General features: G+C 45.2%; 1 protein-coding gene across 3 annotated transcripts; it reads left to right on the top strand.

Moving 5' to 3' along the window:
• The first annotated feature begins 58 nt into the window (after positions 1-58).
• Positions 59-21,909, top strand: LOC120017521 (meiosis regulator and mRNA stability factor 1). Of its 3 annotated transcripts, none has more exons than XM_038960348.1 (27): positions 59-358; positions 2,220-2,428; positions 4,525-5,382; positions 5,624-5,768; positions 5,928-6,136; positions 6,256-6,373; positions 6,481-6,656; positions 7,167-7,682; positions 8,425-8,579; positions 8,938-9,114; positions 9,416-9,623; positions 10,215-10,393; positions 10,576-10,656; positions 10,999-11,235; positions 11,357-11,476; positions 11,742-11,923; positions 12,284-12,504; positions 12,886-13,028; positions 13,389-13,522; positions 14,449-14,651; positions 14,998-15,225; positions 15,672-15,911; positions 16,467-16,697; positions 17,281-17,341; positions 17,659-17,766; positions 17,906-18,064; positions 18,233-21,909. In XM_038960348.1, the coding sequence occupies exons 2-27, from the start codon at positions 2,267-2,269 to the stop codon at positions 18,469-18,471; spliced, it is 5,490 nt and encodes a 1,829-aa protein (XP_038816276.1). In that variant the 5' UTR covers positions 59-358; positions 2,220-2,266; the 3' UTR covers positions 18,472-21,909. The 3 variants fall into 3 exon arrangements, with proteins under 3 accessions (XP_038816276.1, XP_038816284.1, XP_038816268.1); XM_038960356.1 differs by lacking the exon at positions 59-358 and adding an exon at positions 509-602 and having other exon boundaries at positions 5,669-5,768; XM_038960340.1 differs by lacking the exon at positions 59-358 and adding an exon at positions 509-602.
• Positions 21,910-22,195: the final 286 nt, after the last annotated feature.

Genomic DNA, 22,195 nt, shown 5'->3' with positions numbered 1-22,195 from the left:
GGATGACGCATTTCATAGGCATTTCAACCAATCAAGTTATATTTCCTGGAAGACTGAGTGTAGACAACGGGGTTCACTTTATTAGTCATTTGGTGCACCGTTACAAGTTCTAAGAAATTAAAAACGAGTTATGTCATAAATAAACCGTGTGGACACAAACAAAGGTTTCGATTTGCTAAACTAATTTCCCACTAGAAAAGTGGGAACATTACACGATTTGAAATTGACGGACGTTCCAGAATAGAGAGAACGTGTGCATTGCCTTCGTTAGCAAATAATTTATTCCATTACAGGTTATTTAGTAGTTATTTTACATTAAAATGGCTACAAATTTGGTCAGCATACTGTTGTAATTATGGTAAGTTTCGTTTTGAGGAATTTGATAACCAGCTAGCAAGGATATAACGATAAGCTCAGTGGCAAAGACACTTTAAACTAGTTGGGTGCTTTGTGTGCAATTGCGACAGTGGTGGAATCGTTTATGGCAAATGTATGTTAAAAAAAACGTCTGGTTGCTAGGTAGACGGATAACGCAAAACAATACTACGGAGGGATATGATGAGAAGAAAGGAAGTAAAGTAGCTAGCTAGCTCGCCAGTCAGGTAAGAAATAACCAGTCATCTAGATAAATACCCCATTCAAATACGTTGACTGTTAGTTGATATAGCATGATGTTAGTCCTTGTACCTACTACTAAGCAGTATGTAGCAGGTGCTGTCTCAACAAACAATCGTCAGTTAGCATTAGCTGGCTAAGTTACCTAACCAACCTAGGCTAGCTAACTTTAACGGTACTCTTATGGGAGAGAATTCCTGTCATTTGTCGAGGTAATGTTATGAGGAATTGCCACAGTGGTTTTAGAGGAATCTCTGTCGTTTGGGTTGTGCCGCAAAATTGTTTCGTTTTTGTAACTACTTTCAAGCGAATCCATGTAGCTAACTCACTCTGGTTAGCTGCTAACCAAACACTGAGATTGGTTTACGCAAACAGTCCTGTTAGCTAGGTACGCTCCTCGTTTCACTACTAAAATTAACCAGTTAATTATATGAGGGCAGTTGGTCATGAACATAGCAAACGGGAATACGCATTTAGTTTAATGGCACGTGTATAGCTAAAAAGTAAATCCACACTAGCATGTCACAACTGCATAGGCAACTCAACTCCACGATTTAAAACGTTGAGTTTAATCAGCTAAACTCTGCAGTTAACAATTTGCTTGGTGCTCTATGCAGACATTTTCCACACGTGCTCCCAAGCACACAAATAAACATATTTGAGGTATTCAAGCGGCAATCCGCAGTTGAAACGATAACTAAGCAGCATTCCCGCCACTGTTTCGGTAAAAGGTTGAGGGATTGGGCTGTGGGAAATGTAACCACACTTAAATTCACAGACCGACCATCATGATATAAAAGTACAGTTTTAACCATGTTTGAGGCTTTGTTTACAAACATGGGGAAAACAAGTTTATATTTTGGATTCTGATGGGTTATGACAGTTAAACTAAGCTCATGGGGCAGTTTAAGTTCTACTCTTCAGGAATCAATGGGTTTATCATTTATTTATAAGTCCCAACATTTTGTAGGAATTGCAGATTGCCCTTCCATTGATAAGAATTGCCAGCAAAAATACAGGGTTTATTGTAATTGAATACATCTAGAAGATTTTTAAGATGGAAGGGCAATATGAAGGTGGCATGTAGCCTAGTGGTTAAGAGTGTTGGGACAGTATCGGAAAGGTTGCTGGTTCGAATCCCCGAGCCGACTTGGTGAAAAATCTGAGCATTTTAATGCTAATTGCTCCTATAAGCTGCTCTAGATAAGTGTCTGCTAAATGACAAAAATAATAAATATATGAATCCTAGCTAGTTTTGAAGCTCATCTCCTGAAGAAGCTACCTTTTCCTTTCTGTGCCACCACATGTTTGCATACTACTGCGGCTGCGGGACAGCGAATAAATAATTTCAACAATTATTACCTGGATTCGTTTTTTTAGGGGCACTGTGCTCCCAAGTTATAATTCCAGGCAGCATAGCTAAATATTTAGGAGCATATGCCCCCAAAATGGTAGCTCTGTAGAGCCCTGTGGGGGTAGGTTTAAATATTCTATGGTGGTCGCTAGCTAGATAACGTTAGCTACCCTATTGCAGCCAGTGGAAACTTATGAAGACCAACTTGGAAACATTTAAAACAAAGGGCTTCCTATTTTCTCTTTCTTAGGGAAGCATGAGAAGGAAGCGAGATGGTGAAAGGCTTTGCTAGGTTGTATGATGGAAGGACTGGGAAAGGAGAGATCCATATGCAGTTCTAGGCCCTTCCCATGGCTCAGTCATCCCGAGAAAGAGGCCTCATCCCGGCTCTGGAAACTCACAGACTGCTTCTCCACCTCCGAGCAGCAAAACACCCCAAGTTACAACACAGACAAACAAGTATGTAACATCTCAGCCCAAGAGAACATTACATTCTGCTTCAATTAAGTATTGACATATTGTAGCCGGAGACCGATGATCGTTTACGTTCTATGATGGGTATGAAATACAAAACCCCCATCAGTCAATAAATTGACTGAATTGTCACTAACGATACATTGAATGTAGGGTTAATTACATTTATGCGTACCATTTTTTATTTGCCTTAATTCTTGCGGATCAGCATTTCGAAAACCTTCCGGTGAAATTGCAGAGCGCCAAATTCAAATTCAGTTACTATAAATATTAAACTTTCATGAAATCACAAGTGCAATACATCAAAATAAAGCTTAACTTGTTGTTAATCTAGCCGCCGTGTCAGATTTCAAAAAGGCTTTACGGCGAAAGCAAACCATGCGATTATCTGAGGACAGCGCCCAGCACACACATGCATAACAAATCCTTTTCAACCAGGGAGTTGCGACACAAAAGTCAGAAATAGCGATATAATATATGCCTTACCTTTGAAGATCTTCTTCTGTTGGCACTCCAAAAGGTCCCAGTTACATTACAAATGGTCCTTTTGTTCGATAAAGACCTTTTTTATATCCATAAAAACTCAGTTTAGCTGGCGCGCTTCAGTCAATAGTCCACTCGGTTTCCCTCCTTCAAAATGCATACAAAATGAATCCCAAACGTTGCCAATAAACTTATCCAAACAAGTCAATGTTTTTTAATCAAACCTTAGGTACCCTAATACGCAAATAAACGATAACATTTAAGATGGAGAATCGTTATTGTCTTTACCGGAGAAAAATACTAAAGAACGCGCTCTCATTCATGCGCTTGGAAACACTACAGCCAAAATCGGAGCACCTAGAAAAACTACAATTTCTGTCTCATTTAAAAAATAAATAAAAAACAGCCTGAAACTCTTTCTAAAGACTGTTGACATCTAGTGGAAGCCCTAGGAACTGCAATCGGGCACGATTTTGCCCTATTATAAAAGTGCCAGCCACTGACATCAGTGGTAGGATGAATTATTTATTTTCTGGGATGGTTTGTCCTCGGAGTTTCGCCTGCCATTTCAGTTCTGTTTTACTCACAGACATCATTTTAACAGTTTTAGAAGCTTTAGAGTGTTTTCTATCCAAATCTACCTATATGCATATCCTAGCTTCTGGGCCTGAGTAGCAGTCAGTTTACTTTGGGCACGCTTTTCATCCTGACGTCAAAATACCACCCCCTATCCCAAAGAAGGTAAAGCTACTACTACTTTAAATGGTGTAGCTATCAATTGTCCCATTAACAATCGCCCACATAAGCACACTTATTTAATAAGTCCCTATCAGGGAATGAACGATATCAGCTAAATGTCCACAATAAGTGGTCGGTGTCAATTTGCTGTTTCTCTTCCCAGCTGTAATCAATCATATTATTAAGGGTAGACATAGAAGATACTGATTTCAACATGGAGGGACCAATTCATTTGAAGCTTTGAGAGGAAGCAGTGTGTGAATTGTGGACAGTGAAGTCTGTGTATAAAAGAGGATTTGGGGATCCTGAGTGGCGCAGTGGTCTTAAGGCACTGCTTCGCAGTGCTAGAGGCGTCATTACAGACCCGGGTTCGACGCTAGCAGACGCTAGCTAACAAAATCAGCTTGTGTAATTGGAGGATCATTTGGTACAACCACTAGCAATAATTTAATGAGTACCTGCAAAAAACTGGACCAGAGCTATTGTACTTGTGCATAACCAATGAATATGGTACAGTAGGGGAAAATAAGACTCTGCTCTCAAAATAATGTTCTGTATAGCAGGTAGAACGTCACATTAACACAGCGCTGAAGGCAAAGCAACGCCACGTGTGTAGTAGAGCTGAGGTGTAAGTTGTACAAAGATGGGTCAGGGTAAACTAGAATACATTTCCCCATCAAATCAACGTTTATTGGTCACGTGAGCACTGTTCAGTGAAATGCTTACTAACTCTCCTCAACAATGCAGTACAATATCAATCAGGAATCAAATGCCAAATAAAAAAGTTTAAAAATAAGTAGTAAGCATGAAATGATAATGCTGAGAAATAACCTTTTTGTTTGTTTAACTTCTTTTCCCAGAACGATTACATGGACAACAGAAAGCCAGTATTGGAGCTGAAAGATCTGCCTCCTCCTCCGCATCATACCGCTGCCTCCCAGCCCTTCCCCCTCACTCCCCTCCCTCTGCCCCCTCCCTGTCTGCCTCCTCTTCCGCAAGACTCCCCCCAACAACTACCACAACAGGGGGGTAGTCCCAAAGTAAGCGTGTGCACTCACTGTGAGCACTGCAGCACAGACCCATTAGGTCGGGGTGGTTATGGGGTTGTTAGTGGTGGAGGTGGCGCTAGTATTAGTAGTGGTGTCGGTGTCAGCAGTGGTGTCCCACTCTACCTCCCTCCAAGTTCTCAGGAAGCCTCTTTCAGCAGGCTAGGAGCCAGTCAAATAAAGCCAACCACCCTCAACTCACACCCGCACTTCCCCAGCCTTGGTGGTGGTGGAGAGGATGCTAGAGCCACGCTACTCCCCTCTGGGAGCTACAAGCTCCACATCCCCTCTGTAGACACCATGTCCCAGCCCCTATCCTTTCAGTCTCACTCCCACCTACCATGCTCCTGCTGTACAGGAGGCCTTCTCAGACCTCTCCACTCTTACCCCTCCATCCCTTTACCCTACAACGAGTCTAAATTCATTACCACCTCCGCCCCCCTCTCTACCCCCCACCATAGGACTTGTAACCCGGGTACTCCCGCTGGGTATTACCCCTGTGGTGGTGATTACAACCCTGCCACTCTGGGGGTCCAGAGATCATTGGCAGCACACAGTGACCCCCACATACCCACCTCGGGACATATCTGTTCTTCTAATGCTATGCACTTCAATCTTGAACGCACAGTTTGTCGCACGGGGTCGCACTTCTGCCGGGATTGTTTGACGAAGGTTGGTGGAATTCTCTTTGTTCACTGTGGTGGTGGCACTCTATTGTATTGGGTGTCACTTGTATACAGGAACGGGCAGTACTTCGTTCAGTTACATGCATACAAGTTACAATTTGTGTAATTTGCCCATCGTTTAGAAATGACTCTTTGCCCGTCCCTGACTGTACAAGATTACAACATTTGAAGATATGAGTTGTTTTGTCTGACTACAGAATGATAACTTGTTCTTTCCACGTGTTCAGCCTGCAGACAAGTTGTGGCCTAACATTCCTCTGCCCCCGGCCCAGTCGGCCTCAGTGCCCATCCCCGTGTGTAACGGCTGTGGGACCTCCTCTGACGGCCTGCTACTGCTGGGTTCCAGCCTGGGCAAATCTGCAACAAAGTATGGTATGTATCACTGTAATGATGTGAGTCATGTTCAGAAGTGCACACTGTACCAACATTTTTCTCAAAAACAATTCTCACTAGAGACATGCAGGACAGTAGTACCTCCCAGTTTCGCTCAATTTCTGAACACATTTGGTGTCGTCTCGTCGCCCCCCCCAGGTTCTCCAGAAGGTCCTGAGAACATCCCTCCGGTGGGTGTTTTCTGGGACATAGAGAACTGCTGCGTTCCCAGCGGTCGCTCTGCTGCAGCTGTGGTCCAGCGCCTCCGCAGCCACTTCTTCCAGGGCCACAGAGAGGCAGAGTTCATCTGCGTCTGTGACATCAGCAAGGAGAACAAGGCCGTCATCCAGGAGCTCAACAACTGCCAGGTAACCTGTGTGTGATCTGATTCCCTCAGCTGGGAAAGTGTTCCGTTGTATTCTTCAGTCTCTGACTCTACCTAAATGAGCAATGTCTGATAGTCTTCTGGTTAAATTTTTTCCCCCAGGTGACGGTAGCGCACATTAACGCTACCGCCAAGAACGCTGCGGACGACAAGCTTCGTCAGAGCCTGCGGCGCTTTGCAGAAACACACACTGCCCCTGCTACTGTGGTGCTAGTCTCCTGTGCGTGTGCTCATTTTACATTATGATTGTTAAAACTGTTTTTCTTTCATTTCGTTCGTCCACTCCATACCTATGTAGTTAACCCCGGTTCCGAATCCGTTTCGCAGCCGACGTGAACTTTGCCAGCGAGCTGAGCGACCTCCGGCATCGCCATGGTTTCCAGGTGATCCTGGTCCATAAGAGCGGTCAGACGTCGGACGCCCTGCTGCAGCACGCCCACCGCCACGTGGCCTTTGAAGAGATGGTAGCTGACCTGCCGCCCAGACAGGCTGTAAAATCACAGGTAGGCTTCAGAGATGCTTGACTGATATATGTAATCCATATTGCAGAATGTCAGAAGTTCACTTTTTAATAAATGTACAGTACTCTGACTGGTTGCTCAGAGACAATATCTGCCCTTTAGGCATTACTTCTGGGCGATCTCAAGTCTGCCCTTTACTCTTCCAATGGTTCTAGACCGCTTTACATTTGACTTTTGAGTCATTTAGCAGATGCTCTTATCCAGAGAGACTTACATTTTCATATTTGTCCGTACTGGTCACTCTGTGGGAATCGAACCCACAACCCTGGCCTTGCAAGTGCCATGCTCTACCAACTGAGCCACACGGGTCCTGTGTCTTCCCTCTCGTTCTACAGTGTGATCTTCAGTAGTGTAATGCTTATAAACACAATCACAAGACTCCGACCCTGCAAACCTCTTGTCATTTCAAAACACATTTCCAAAGAATGTTCAAAAACGTAAACCCAGAGCGGTCCCCTCTTCTCTCTTTCCCTCCTCTCCTCCCCCCACCAGCTCGGTTTCAACCTGCTCTATGTGTACAACCTGCCGCCGGGCTGCGACGGCAAGAGCGTGGGCAACCGCCTGCGCCGCCTCTCGGACAACTGCGGGGGCAAGGTGCTGGGTGTCTCCATGGCCACCGGCACCGCCGTCCTCCGCTTCGGCTCGCAGGAAGCGGCGGAGCGCGCCCGCAAGCGCATGGAGAACGAGGACGTGTTCGGCCGGCCCATCACCCTCTCCTTCTCAGCTCCGTCCGCTGAGGAGGGGAACGACCCGATCCCACCACCCTCCTCATCTGAGACGCCACCTCCGCTTCCAGTTCAACCTCTTCCCTCCTCCTCTTTTTCCTTCCTTCCCCTGGAGAAGCTGCGCTCCCCTAGGAGGAAAAGGCGTGCGAGGCGTGAGTGTCAGAGAGAGAGGGAATCCTCGCTCCCCCTCTCCGTTCCGGTGCCTGAGAGGCCCTACAGCCCCAGGAGGGGGAGCGGGGGGACACCTTACCCCGTTCCCCCCCAAACCAGAACCCTTCCTCAGGTCAGCAGCATCCTGTCGCCCCCCCCCCCATCTCGCGTGCCGCCTGTCCTCCCCTAACCCTGTCCATGTCCTCCACTCTGCCTGCGCTAACCTGTGGCTTTTAAACTATAGCCATGCTTCATCCCATGCTTCGTGTAGTTTAATGCATGGTCTGTTTCTGTGCTTCGTTCAGCATTTCATGTAATGTTTTAATCAATGTGTGGCATTTTAACACTTTGTCCCATGCTTCATATAATGTCTGGCTGATCCTTTTTTTATTTTTTTTATTGCGTCAATTAATGCCTCGATCAATGTTTCATCTAATGATTGCATATCTCTCTCTCCCATATCTTTGCTCTATCCCATGCCTCGTCTCGTCAGAATCCTGCTTCTGTTTGTAATCGCTTCCTGTCCTGCCGGCCGTAACAGTCTGTTTTTTATGGTCTCTTTCTTCTACGCTTTTGATCTGTTACTTTGATCTCTGCTCTTTTTATTCTGCTGCTCCGTTGCTTTGTCTCCACCCGACAATAGAGCTGAGGGGAAGACTGGAGAACGGTGATGATAATGTCACATTTATGACAATACACATTTTAATAAACAGCTTTGGTAAAAATCACCAGCATTCTTAAGGACCTCTTCCTCTCAGCTCTATCATTTATCTATTAGCCTCTTCCACTTCACATCCATTCTGCCAAGCTGATGGCTATTCTAATACATTCACCACTACATATCTAGTAACACGTTGGTTGTCCCCCTGGTGCAGGAGCTAGGTGGACTGGAGACCAAGCCCAAGATTGGGGGCTTCCCCCTGGAGGAAGGCCAGCGCAACTCCTCCCCCCACAGTAACGGAGAGGGGCTGTCCCAGCAGCACCCTATCAAGGCCGGCCTCATAGGAGAGTCTATGTTCAGCTGCAGGAGGTACGCTATGGACGCCAGGGGCCCTTTCAGACTAAAATGAAGGAACAAATGTACTAATTGTTAGATGGTTCCATCACAGTTGGTTCCCACAGGCTTGTATGTGTTTTTTACCTTCAATATTGTAAAATGGCCTGCAAAAAGTACCCTGTTATAGAGGGGTCCATCGACCCAAGGATGTGTAGAACACATAGGCAGATGTAGGAATTAATAAGCCGCTGTTTCTAAATGAGGTGGTTTGTGCTCAAACTACTGGCGCTGAGGTGGTGCCTAAAACTCGCATGCAATTGTTTTCAGAGAGCTGAGTATGCCATAATCTTTAAACTTCTAGTTAATGTCCTCTCTCCTCTTCCCCCATCAGGAGGGACCTCTCCAGCCCCCGCAGTGCATCTGACTCTGAGCGTCATGTGGACCGGAGCTCTGGAGAGTTCCAGGTCAGCACCCCCTCTGCCTTCAGCAAGCTGACCCTGCACAAGACCTTTAGCGCCTCGGTCCTCCCCCAGCCACAGGGCCTCTCCCAAGGCTCCTGGTCCTCACGGTGAGACCATCAGACACTACAGAATTACCCGTTTGTTTCCTTACCCTGTAAGCAGTCTTTAGGCGAGGAGAGACTTCAGTCCATGCCTTGGTTTTAACTTGAGCCTTTTTTATCCCCAAAAAACAATGCAAGGGAATATCCCCCAAATTAGTTTTAAAATTTCCCGCACGAATCGTCTTAAAGTAACCTCATTAAGCTACACAAATATCTGACACTTTGATGGTTTTGTCATGCCATTTCAATCTATACCTTCCTATGGTGCTGCCAACCCACTCAACTCCTCTCTTTCTCTCTGCTCCAGGAGTGGATCCCCCTGCATGTCGAGCCGCTCCTCCCCCCTAATAGGCCCTCCTCCCCGGGGCAGCAGCAGCCCCTGTCTGCCCGTGGGCCCCCAGGCCTCGGAGCCATTCTCGGACGGGGCAGATTTACAGGTGGCCAACCTGGACTACAGGATGTCCCGTAAGGAGCTGCAGCAGAGCCTGCACGACGCCTTCTCCAGACACGGACGGGTGAGTCCTGTACAGACACTTCTGATGTTATTCATTATAGATGTATAGAGCTTTAAATTAATCGGTCTCCAATTTGAGGCTAAATGGCAAGATGGTGAGGTCAGGGTTTAGTGTCATTGTATTGATTCAACCTATTCGGTCATTTTCTGACGCGGCTGTGTGTGCTTGTGCCAAAAGTGCTGTGTCGTATTTACGTGGTAGACTGCACTCTATGCCAGCGTTTCCCAAACTCTGTCCTTGGGAACCCAAGAGGTGCATGTTTTAGAATTTTGCCCCAACACTACACAGCTGATTCAAATGATCAAAGCTTGATGATTAGTTGACTATTTGAATCAGCTGTGTAGTGTTGGGGCAAAAACCAAAACTTGGGGTCCAGAGGACCAAGTTTGGGAAACCCTGCTCTTTGCATTTATTACATTAAAAAAAACATATTTTGGTCTTGAGCTGAAAATGTTTAAGAACCCCTGCCCTGTTGCAATGTCATTGAGGAAGGCGAAGGGATTTCACTGTCACAATGAGGTCAAATTGCTTGTGCGTCATTCGCGGACACCGTAGACGACATGAGAAGCTAGCGTGCGTGTCTCCCTCCAGGTTAAAGGCGTGGAGCTGAGTCCCCACACAGACTACCAGCTGAAGGCCACCGTCCAGATGGTCTCTCTACAGCAGGCCATCAGTGCTGTGAGCAGCCTGCACCGCTACAAGATAGGAAGCAAACGCATCCACGTCTCCCTCATCACCGGGGCCGGCAACAAGTCTCTAGCCATGCTCCGGTATGTACAGTACAGCTAACATTGAGGTAGTACTCTCTCCCATACGTGTCACATCATTTGGCAGTTTCATGTCTTCGATCGGGCGAACTCGTCACCATCCTTTTTTAAATGTTGCCAAAACATGATTTGTACCTGGTTTAAGATGGATTCGGATGGTATGAAACGGTTTCCTCTTTCTACAGCTCTGAAATCTTCCAGATTCTCCAGGACGCGCCAGCCAGCTGTCTTCCCCTTTTCAAGTTCACTGAAATCTACGAGAAAAAGTGAGTCGTGTTGCTTCTCTCCTCCTCATCACTCAACATCCCTCCACCTCTGTAGGAGTTAGTCCTATGCAATGTTAAGTACTGTGGCTGCGTTTACACTACACTTTTTCCCAAAAGCATCTTAATGCTAAGTTCAACATTAGAACTATGGGATCCTATGGTTCTAATGAACTTATCCTTAAGATAAGATTTTTCACTAATTGGTCTTTTGGCCAGTAAGATCTGATGTGAGAAGATCTGATTTGATTGGTTAAAAGACCAGAATTGGGCTGCCTGTGTAAACGGAGGCTAAGTAAAGGCTATGTCAATGTAGTTTATTAAATCCTTTCCACCTCTCCCCAGATTTGGTCGTAAGCTGGTGGTGAGTGACCTATACAGACTACAAGAGGTGGTGGCGGTGAGGGAGCAGGGTGTAGGCAGGCTGGTGTGTCTCCTCCCCAGTAGCCAGGCCAGGCAGAGCCCTCTGGGGTCGTCTCAGTCCCAGGAGGGGTCCTCGGCTAATGGTAGTCCTGTGGTGTTTGAACAGTTGGAGTACCACGAGCCTGTCTGCAGTTACCACTACACACAGCAGAACTTCAGGTAGGGATAGACTGAAAGACCCATATGCACACACACACACTCACTCACATTTATGTCATCTTACAAGACTCTTTTTGAAAAAGTATTTCATAAGAGCTCGATCTCTATGTCCCCCCTGTAGTGAGGCAGACTTTGACCCAGACTCGTATAAGATTCCTTTTGTGGTGGTGTCTCTGAAGACCCTGGCCTCCCAGGTCCACTGTCTGCTACAGTCCCATGAGGGAACCCTGCCCCTGCTCAGGTAACCAACGCTGTCTCTGCCTGGATAGATTAACGGACAGTGGATGCTTAATAAAGTTGAATTCAATAAATGGAGTCAGAGGGATCTGCCTTGAAATCAAAGTGAACGTTTATGGGAAAGACCATTTTTAATTAATCAAATCAATATTTCTAGAACCCATTTCATACAAATGGAGTACAATGGCCATTTGGAATTTCGTGTAACACTGTAAATGTTACTAGATTTTGTGTTTCATGAATATTCATTTTGCTTTCCTGTGACTCAGTTTCTCCGAGTGCTATGCATCAGAGTTGGGCCCCCTGGCGGTGTCTGAGGAGGGGGAGGAGGAGGGGAGTGTCCCCTTGGAGCACCTCATCACCTGTATACCAGGCATTAACATCGTCACTGCTCAGAACGGCTTCAAGGTCATCAAGTGGATCCACAACAAGCCGCCCGCATCCAACACAGGTACTGACCTGACTCTCAGCCCTAACCCTCGGGGAGAATGACATTGGAAACCTTTTATTTAGACTCGCAGAGGAATCCCCTGGGGTTCATAAAAGCAATACAAACCTACAGAATTTAAACCCTATATTCATTAAAAATGGAGACCCCTATCGCATAAGACCATTCTCAAAGACACTTGAAGATACTCGGGAGGCAATAAGAATTGTGTCAGACATGTGTTGAGCTAAAAACTGCTTTCCTGACATTTTTAGTAGGTGGATACTGTGCTGCTGACGCAGATACCAGCACTCCAAGATAGAGCTGCACCCATACTACTATCATAGTAGAAGTCATTAAAACCTCGTGCTGTGTGTGTCATAGACCAGTGGACGCAGCGGTGCAAGTCCCCGGTGGGGAACCCCCAGTTGATCCAGTTCAGTAGAGAGCTCATTGACCTGATGAAGGGTCAGCCCTGCAACCTGATGCCCATCGGCAAGTTCATACCTGCCTACCACCACCACTATGCCAAGCAGTGTAGGGTCTCTGACTACGGATACTCTAAGCTGCTGGAGCTACTGGAGGCTGTGCCTCACGTACTGCAGGTATGATGCATACACACACACACACACACACGCACAGTTTAATAAATCGCTCCATTACACAGATAATCAAAGATGGCAGTTACTCAAGCTCAATTAATTGACACATGATGGATCACTTTTAATCTTGCTAGTTTAGTGACTTCCTAGCTCAAACACACAATGAAGAGACTGGGAGACCATCTGCTATCCCTTCTGACAAAGCCTTGCCCACTTTGTTTCTCATTACACACTTCAACAGCCTTGAGGTTAGATCCCTGACAGAAACAATTAGTACAACATCTAATAGATTATTGCAGCAGGAAGTGCTAGTATACACTCTGTGGTGGCGACCCTGAAGTAAACAAAGCATGAATGAATCTGTTTTTCCTCTCTCAACTCCAGATTCTTGGCATGGGGACCAAGCGTCTGCTGACCCTGACCCACCGTGCCCAGGTGAAGAGATTCACCCAGGACCTCCTCAAACTGCTCAAGTTCCAGGCCAGCAAACAGGTGGCCGTCACGGACTTCATGCAGGCCTACCATTGGTCAGTACTACCACAGGAACCACTCCGCCACTCTCTCAGCAAATCATACCGTTTAGCCAAAGAGTCTAAAATTCATCCAGACCAACCACTGGTCAATTCTATAGGGGGACCGCCCATTCCCACTCTCTCAGCCAATCATGTTGTCTATCCCAAGAGCTAAGCACATTCCTGTCAGCTATTGTTAATTAACAGTAAAGTATTTGTTTTATGACTTAGTTTGGATTCTGTTTCTATTGGCTTATTTGGAGGTGTATTTACTTGTGATGGTGTTTTATATGAATTCATTTTGAAGTGTATTTTCTGTGTCAAATGGCACCCTGTCTGTGTGTATGTTCATACAATGTGTTTCGATTGCTACAGGTGCTTCTCCAGAGACTGGCGGGTGCTGGACTATGGGATGTGTGATCTGATGGACCTGCTAGCTGAGATCCCTGACACTACCATCACCATCACACACGAGGACTTGGACACTGTCATCTCTGTACCTAAGAGAGGTGAGATGAGGTCCCACTGTATGGGTCTTAGGGTTGCAACATTCCGGTAACCTCCCCAAAATTCTCAGGTTGAAGGACTCTGTATTTTTCGTGGTTATTGTTCTGGTGTACTTCCACCTGGGATTTCTGTGAATTTGGGGAAAGTAACAATAATTGTGCAACCCTAATGGGTCTGATATCAGGGTCATGGATAAACCACCAGAGGGTAGTTCTGTCTTTCTAGTACATTTGATTTCTTGGGGGAACATACCCAGCTTTTGGAAGGACATGTGAAATATTGGTAACGTTTGTTTAGAAAATATGTTGAACTTGGGACCAGACGGTTGGGTTGTTGTCTTGTTTGTGTCTGTAGTTGTACATTTGATCCCTGGGGGAAAATTGTGAAATATTAGTCACTTTTTTGTTTTGGATTTTCTTCTGGTTTTTTTCACTCTTATTCAACCCAGAAATTCCCTTGGAGATGGATAAGAATATCCTTGCCATGGGAGGGCATGGAATAAATTAATGCTTTTCACACACACACACATATGCCTGACTATCTCCTGACTGTGACCTGGCTGGTGTAGCAGTAATGCCGCAGCCTTCGGTACACGTCTACGGTGTCGGCATACAGTAGGTTTAAACCCGGCCTACTGCCTTTTGACACAACCTCTATCTTTCCACACCGTCATCCTCTCTCTGTTCAATAAAGTCAGAAAATACCTATTATACTTGGTATGGGGTTGATGTGGTTGGGGATCAGGTTGTTTTTCCCTCTACCCTCTACCTCCCTCTACCTGTACATTTATAAATACATGGTTTATTACAACAGGGAGACGCCATCCAGCAGAGAAAATGTCTAACTGGCTTCTAAAAAATATATATTATAAATTTAAAAAAAAAAAAACTGAGTTAACTCTTGCCCTCCTTTGTCTCGTCCCCCTCAGATCGTACATCAGATGAGATGGAGCGGACCAAGCAGTTTGGTAAGGAGGTGGTGGACCTGCTGCGTCACCAGCCCCACTGTCGCATGGCCTTCTCCAAGTTCATCCCTACCTACCACCACCACTTCGGACGCCAGTGCAAACTCGCCTACTACGGCTTCACCAAGCTCATGGAGCTCTTCGAGGCCATCCCCGACGTACTCGTGGTGGGTGGAGGCCAGAGTCATTCTCTGTCCCAGGAGGAATGTGTGTTTTTTTTATTTGTAGAATTCAGAGTGCTGCAGGAAAAGCCATTGATAATGTCAGATTATCCTCAATTTATCCAGAGCACCACCTTAATTTGGAATGATTAGGAAATTAATTGCAACGTCTGACAGTAATAACTGTCATACCCAGCAGCTATATTTTTTCACCTGCCATAAAAATTGTGTGTAATAAATAGTGGTGTGCATCTCATTTCTGTCCCAATGGATAATTTATTATCAGTACAAATAACATTATTCCTAGAGTAGAGTGGCCATTTTGTTCTGGAACCTCTCTCTCTCTCCCCAGGTGTTGGAGTGTGGAGAGGAGAAGGTGCTGACCCTAACAGAGGTAGAGCGTGTGAAGGCCCTGGCTGCCCAGCTGGTCAAGATGCTCCGCTCCCAGAGAGACTCCAGCCTGCCTGCTGCCCAGCTACTGTCTGAGTACAGCAAGACCTTCGGCTACGGCCTGAGGCTCCAGGACTACGACGTCTCCTCCCTGCCCGCCCTGCTCGTCAACCTCTGCCACGTCGTCAAGGTATGGTTGGGAGTTTCTAGTCAGTTCCGTCAAATACATCTGTAGTAGGCTGTTGTACTTAATAGACTTAGACTGATTTAAATGGTTGTGATACTGCATGTTTTGATGGTTGTAGACTCCTCCAACACTGAACAAGAGCATCCTGAGCTATACAAGACCTCGTGTAAACAAACAAACATTATTTTGGCCCCTAAGGATGAGTCACAAGTATTTCTTGATATGACTTGATGTCACTGAAGTGGCTTTGAAGAGGTTTGAGCATGCAGGCCCCTTATTGGTGCGTTGAAATGTCATCTTTATATTGGAAATGAGCTATCCATTCCAGATTCAGCCATGTTTTCTGAATACCAAGGTTCATCTCTCACCTCCAATTGTGAAGGCACTTTGATACCTGCTGCAGTATAAAGGGATTTTTATAAATACATCTGATTTGATCTTCTCCTCAGGTGGTGGACGGCGCTAACGGCCGTGAGGTCCAGCTGATCAACAGGAAGTCTCTGCGCTCGTTAACGTGCCAGCTGCTGTCCCTGCTGATGGGCCTGGGGCAGCACGAGGGAGATGGCTCTGTCAGCGTGGAGGGCTTGAGTCTGCTGTATCATTCTGTACATGGAGTACAGCTCAACCCCTGTGAATACGGCTTCCTCTCGCTCAGCGAGCTGCTGAAGAGCCTGCCTTACCTGGTGGAGGTCGGTGGACTGGACCATAGAGATATCATACTATACTAATGTTTAATTCCAGTTCTATAGATGGGAACCTTTTTGCTGTACTGCCCATTTGTCTGATTTGAAGAATGCAGGATCATGGATTCCTGTGGAAAGCATTTTTTAATGGCTTTTTCACGGGGTCTTAAAGTTGGGTAGCATTGTGTTAGTCGGGTTTTGTAATTGTCTGAGACGTATTGCACAATCCTTTTGAATGAAATACTGTGGTTTATATGTTGGAATATTTGGAATGATGACCACTAGGTCTTTGTGTGTGGGTCTAGTCTAGACCAGGGGTCGGCAAACTACGACCCGCGGGTTAAAAAAAAACAACTCTTAAACCTCAAACTAGACAAAATATGTTGAAATGACAATGGACCTATACATTTTCAAATAACTGCCCATTCTGGCCCACCCCCCAAAAAATGTGTGTGGCCCTCTGTTTAATTTCGAAATCCAAATGTGGCCCTCGAGCCACAAAGTTTGCCCTCCCCTGGTGTTTCTCATAACTTCCCTTCTCTCTCCCCCCCCCCCTCCTAGCTGTTCTACGGTGAGGGTGAGGAGGAAGGCGAGCGTGGCGAGGAGAGAGTTAGACTAACCCGTCTGTACCAGTTTGCCCGTAGGGTGCGTGCCCTGCTCCACACCTACCACTACCACCAGATCTTCCTAACGGAGTTCCCCGGGGCCTACGCCAAGTTCACCGGACGCGGCCTCCAACCTCGCTCCTACGGCTACGGCAGCGTAGACGACCTGCTCAACGCCATACCACAGGTACAGAATTAGGCCCAAAAAATTTAAGAGCTTTTCTCAAATTCAGAGCTGATAGACAAGAAACGTCTACATTACATTACATTTACATTTAAGTCATTTAGCAGACGCTCTTATCCAGAGCGACTTACATTTAACCTTTTTATTTAGCTAGGCAAGTCAGTTAAGAACAAACTCTTATTTTCAATGACGGCCTAGGAACAGTGGGTTAACTGCCTTGTTCAGGGGCAGAACGACAGATTTGTACCTTGTCAGCTCGGGGATTTGAACTTGCAACCTTTCGGTTACTAGCCCAACGCTCTAACCACTAGGCTACCCTGCCGCCCCGGCTAGTTAAACAACATGTTGGAAATACACAGTTGTGTTATGGTAAGATGGGAATTGATAACGCTTGTATCTAAAGAGTTCTTCAGCATATGGACCTGTACTGGGATATCACTGTCGAAGCAGCAGATGTAGTCAATGTGGTTAGTTGCCTTCTCTGTCCCTGCACTGTGTACGGCTTTAGCCCCACAGCAGACTCTGTGGTGCCGGATGGATGGGGTTTGTGGTAATTAAATGGGATGTTGTTTCTGCCTGTGTGCAGGTAGTGTGGATCAAAGGACATGGCCACAAGAGGATTATCGTTTTGAAGAACGATATGAAAGGTAAAGACAAATCAGCCTGGCCGTCTGGCAGCAGGAACTGTGGAAACAAATGGCTTTAGCCTTACCTGCATTTAGTATTAACATACGGGAAGGGATTGTTATCAGTTCATCTCATGGGCATCAAGTTGTACGATCCTTCAACATGAGACAAGTTGAACATTACAATTTAGTTGATCAGCTAAATTGTAATGGGAACAGAATTTGTGGTGTTTTGCTTGTATGATGGGAACAGAAATGGTAGTGTTTTGAAGGTACAGGGTTTACTCTGTAATGGAAGGAGTGTAATAATTGTCTGTGGGTTGGTTGGTTCTCCTCAGCAGCACGAGCCACTGGAGTCAGCCCTGCAGCCTCAGAGGAGCCTGAGGACGGGGCCAGCCAGAGAGACAGCCCCTGTAGCAACACAGAGTCTGGAACTCACAGCCCAGGTAACTAACCACACCACTGGAGTCATAGGCACTATTACCAATGTTTTGATGTTCTTCTTTTTGCCTTGTAGGTGTTTTTAGGCTTTTTAATAGTTGTTTATACATTGAAGCTGAAATTAAGTCTCTTTTTCTCCCTCAGGTGTTGGTGGGGTGGAGACAGAGCTGCTGTGTCTGACTTCTCCAGTAGACCTGCTGTGTGGCCCAGTACCCTCCTGCCTGCCCTCTCCCCAGCTGCACCCTGACCCCGTTCTCCAACAGGCTGACCTCATCCGTTTCGAGCAGACGCCATCACCAGCAGGTGAGCTGATCACGTGATCAACTGCGGTTCAAATCCAGGTCTTCTGTGTGCCATGAGACTGTTAGCCCTCCTAAGCATTAGCTTCAAGCTTACTCATGCTCCGCTATACACACAGCCCTTGTTCCCTTGGACTGACCTGGATATGTGTTGCTATTGTGTGTTTTTCAGAGTGTGATAAACCTGAGGAAGCGGTAGAAGCAGCAGCTCCTGCTGTCTGTGACACATCTGAGCCTATAGAACCACTAACTGACAACAACCAGAATGTTGTTGTTTTGGTTTCCACGACTACCAAGCCTCCACAGAATGTGACCCGCAAAATGGCGTCTGTTGAAAACAGCCCCAGCAAGAGGGCTCCTCGCAATAAAGTGAAGCTGGCAGCTAACTTCTCTTTTACAGCCGCCCCCTAAGACTCTCACTGACAATCACATGCTGGAACAAGCACACACTCGCACATACTCACACACACACATTCATCACACACAACTCGAAAATGAAGAGTTGATCGGCTAAATTGTAAAAAGCCCCAAAAATAATGATTTGTTTTTAGTCATGCCCCCCGCAACAAACTGTGACGTTATTTCCTTTCATTGCCTTTTCCCTTATCTTTTCAAACTCAATCATCATGTTGATGTAGGTGTTTCTTCACAAAGCCATGAGTTTTCTTGTTGCAGTTATTTCTGCAACAGCCATTCATTTTTCAAAGCCGTGTACTTTTAGTCAGATTAATGCATGTCCAGAAAGGTTTTGTGGTAGATATTAATTATATACTATGGATAAGCTGTTTGGAAACATGATTCTCAAAGTGGAAAGAGAACTTCCCCACATTGGACAATACAGCAACAACAAATGCTGAGGTAGTTGGCACTGTAGCCACGAGTTTACACTGCAAATCGCTAAAGATGCCTATTTTACCACTGAATACCCTTACCTGAACTGAAAACCCCTCAGAGATTTAATACAGTCACTTGTTTAAAAATGGGAACTTATACAGGGATTTTATATCATGTTAATTATTGTCAAGGAAGCTCTGAGGGAAAGCTATATAAATATGTAGAGAAACGTCATTATTTTGATACGGCCTTGCTTTGTTTCAAGAAAGGAACCGTAAAGTGTCTATTGCCCTCTCCGCTGTGTTGTCCCCATTGCATTTTGTCATCGGACAAATGCACTTCTTCATACAGCTAGAAGGAAAAAAATGTATATTTGAGCTTTGCCATTGAGGCAGCTTTGGAGGTAGTATTGACAATTATCGTTATTGAGTAACCATGCCCATCTCATTCTTTTAACTCTTTCTCTTGGGCAATGTTTAGCATTGTGTTCAGTTCACACTCCGGTGTTAGAGTCCTCAGACATCGTTCCACCTTGACTATGTTCTTTCATAAAGTAGTAGCCTATATGGCAGGTGTTTTCAGTTTCTCAGTTAAGTATCGAGTCAATGGCAGGAGTGATCAAACTGCCAAAATGGCTTCGAAGTAACTTTGACGGCAGTCTGGTCTCAGTCAAATCGATCTAAGCTTGTATCTGTGTGTTCTCAATGGGGTGTCGCAATCAGCGCTGTCTCCAATGTGTATGACAGTGTGAAAGAGAAGGAATTCTGACTCCTCAGTGAAGAGTTTTGAACGAGCTCTTGGTGAGGTCGAGGGCCAGTGGGCCGTTATTTAGGCAAGGCAGAAGCCGAGACCCTGAATACTCGGACCAAGTGTTAAAAAGCTTGGAGGCAGCGTGAACAAAGATATGGTGACAATGTTTCCTGCCGGAAGCTAAGTAGCAATTATTTCTGTTTTTGTATTTTTAGAGATTGAGTGCGGTTTACACTTGAATAACTTATAGGTGGTGTGTAATATGCATGTTGTGCATACAAAAACAACATTTTATGCATGGTGTAAACCTATTAGATCAGAAATCAGACTGTTGGTGAACTGCATTTTTTAAAAGAAATTAGTTGAAGTTGTCTTGTTTCCGCAGAAACCATATATTAGAGGTATTGTTTACATCACCCCCCCCCCCCCCCCACTCCTGGTTACTGTTTACATCACCCCTCCCCCTCACTCCTGGTTACTGTGGAAACTCCCAAGGTTGTTTTTGTTCAACCTTGTTGCTTTTTGTCTACATTTTCAGTGTTGTCTCTACTGGTTGAGTAGAGGAGCTGGGATGTTTGATTTTTAAAACAATGAGATAGACTTGGTGTTTTTAGTAAAAGTGGAGAGAAAAGATCGGCACTTGTGTGCTCCAGCTACACATGAAACAGCAAGAGGGGCCCCTGGAGGCCCCAAGGGACAAAGGCCCTCGTGCGGCTCTGGACAACGCCTGGCTCTTACAATGGCTTGTATCTGCCATGGCGCTTAGTAAGGGATGGCTACTGAATGGACTGGAGACATACCATACCTCATTTGTCTTTACATTTAATTTTTACTTGTGATTGTCTATAGATAAATGTTTTTGTTGTTGCCTATCCTACGTGTTGATGAGAGTGCTGATTGTACTAACCAACCCCAAGTTATGACATTGAGTTCCTACCTACAAGCATGGTTTGGAAAGTAGAAGGCATGACTTGATATAAGGGAAAAACAGCATCCCTATGAACGGATGTTGAAAGATGCAGTTTTCTCTCTTGTGCTGCTACTGTGGTGAAGCTGCAGAAAAGACCGGAGAATTGGACCAGGGCCCCTGATGTCCATCTCCTTTGATCCAAAATGTCTTCCTTCTGTCAGTGTTACTGTATGTGTTGGAGATTCAGTTGAAGACCAGAGAAATTGGGCCAGAGCCCATGATGGTGATCTCCTTGCCAAGAGCCAATATGGCTGCTCAGATTCCTGTCCAGTTAGTGTTTTTCCTGTTGACTGTGTTTCAAATTGGCATCTAATTTGATTCTCCTCGTTAGTTACTAGACTTTTGTGTTTTGAAGCCCAAGATTTCCTTCCTGTTTCTAATTACATGACTCACTCAGTAAAGGAGGTGGATTTCCCAGAATCTTGAGCGGTTTCCGATACGGTATATTGAGGCATAATGGCTTAAAGGCTCAGAATCTTCCGAAAGTGTTAGACCCAGTTTGAACAATGGGCAGAATCTTATTTCTCTCTTTAACAAAGGGACAATCGGCACAAAAGTTTCCTTAAAATTGTGCACTAAAACTTAAATTATACTTTAGTTTGGCCTCGAAAGATACAACTGCGTTTTACGTTAGAACTAACTCCCAGGTGCTACAGTGTCCACTATCTCAGAAGGCAGAGTTAAAATAAGAGGTACAATTCTCATAAGTTTGCTTACATCAGTAAAAAGCAGCGTGTACTGGTAAAGTACTCCGTATGCACCTTTGCATAGCTTTGGTTCTTGTAAAAGGAGGTTTATTGTGGGTTTGTTCATTTCTGAGGTGAAAAAAAGAATTGTTTTGCAAGGTTTTGTCGTTGGTTAATTTGTATCGGACTCCACTATAGTGCGATTTAATTGTATCTCGAAGTGAGTATCATGGTCTGCGTCTGAAACGGCAGCATATTCCCTATATAGTGCACTACTTTATATGAACTCTGGTCAAAAGTAGTGCACTATATAGGGAATAGGGTGCTATTTTGGATACTACCATGTCTGTCAATGTTTGTTTGCACTTCTCTTACAGTCTCTCTGTTGTACTCCCATGGAACTCACCCCCTCCAGTTTTCATCATCAAGGTTATCCTTTGTGATAATTTTTCTGTTCTGTATTTGTTTCACTGAAGTATTCTATCGTTCCTTCTCCCTGTTCCCCCTTCACCTCACCTCACCATACACATACAAGATGTTGTTGTAACCGTTTCATTGATGTTGAGGGGACCAAATGATTTCTGTTGAATAAATCACTCAAGCATTACTCCTTCCTCTTATTTTTGACTTGAGTTTCTCTTAAAGGGATAGTTAAAGGTGTTATATTTTTTACTTGCTGAAAGTGACAGTAAATGCAAAGGGTTTTATGGTTTGCTAGCTGGTAATTTAGCAATGTTACTAAAACTTCAAACTGAACGATCCCTTTAAATGACTTGGAAAACCAGTGAATTCCTGAAAGATGCCTTTTTATTTAAATATAGTACCAGTAAAAAGTTTGGACACCTACACACTCAGGTTTTTCTTTATTTTTACTATTTTCTACATTGTAGAATAA

This window comes from Salvelinus namaycush, chromosome 2 (assembly GCF_016432855.1).
Source record: "Salvelinus namaycush isolate Seneca chromosome 2, SaNama_1.0, whole genome shotgun sequence".
Classification (NCBI taxonomy): domain Eukaryota; kingdom Metazoa; phylum Chordata; class Actinopteri; order Salmoniformes; family Salmonidae; genus Salvelinus; species Salvelinus namaycush.
This window is presented reverse-complemented; position numbering and strand designations above follow the sequence as displayed.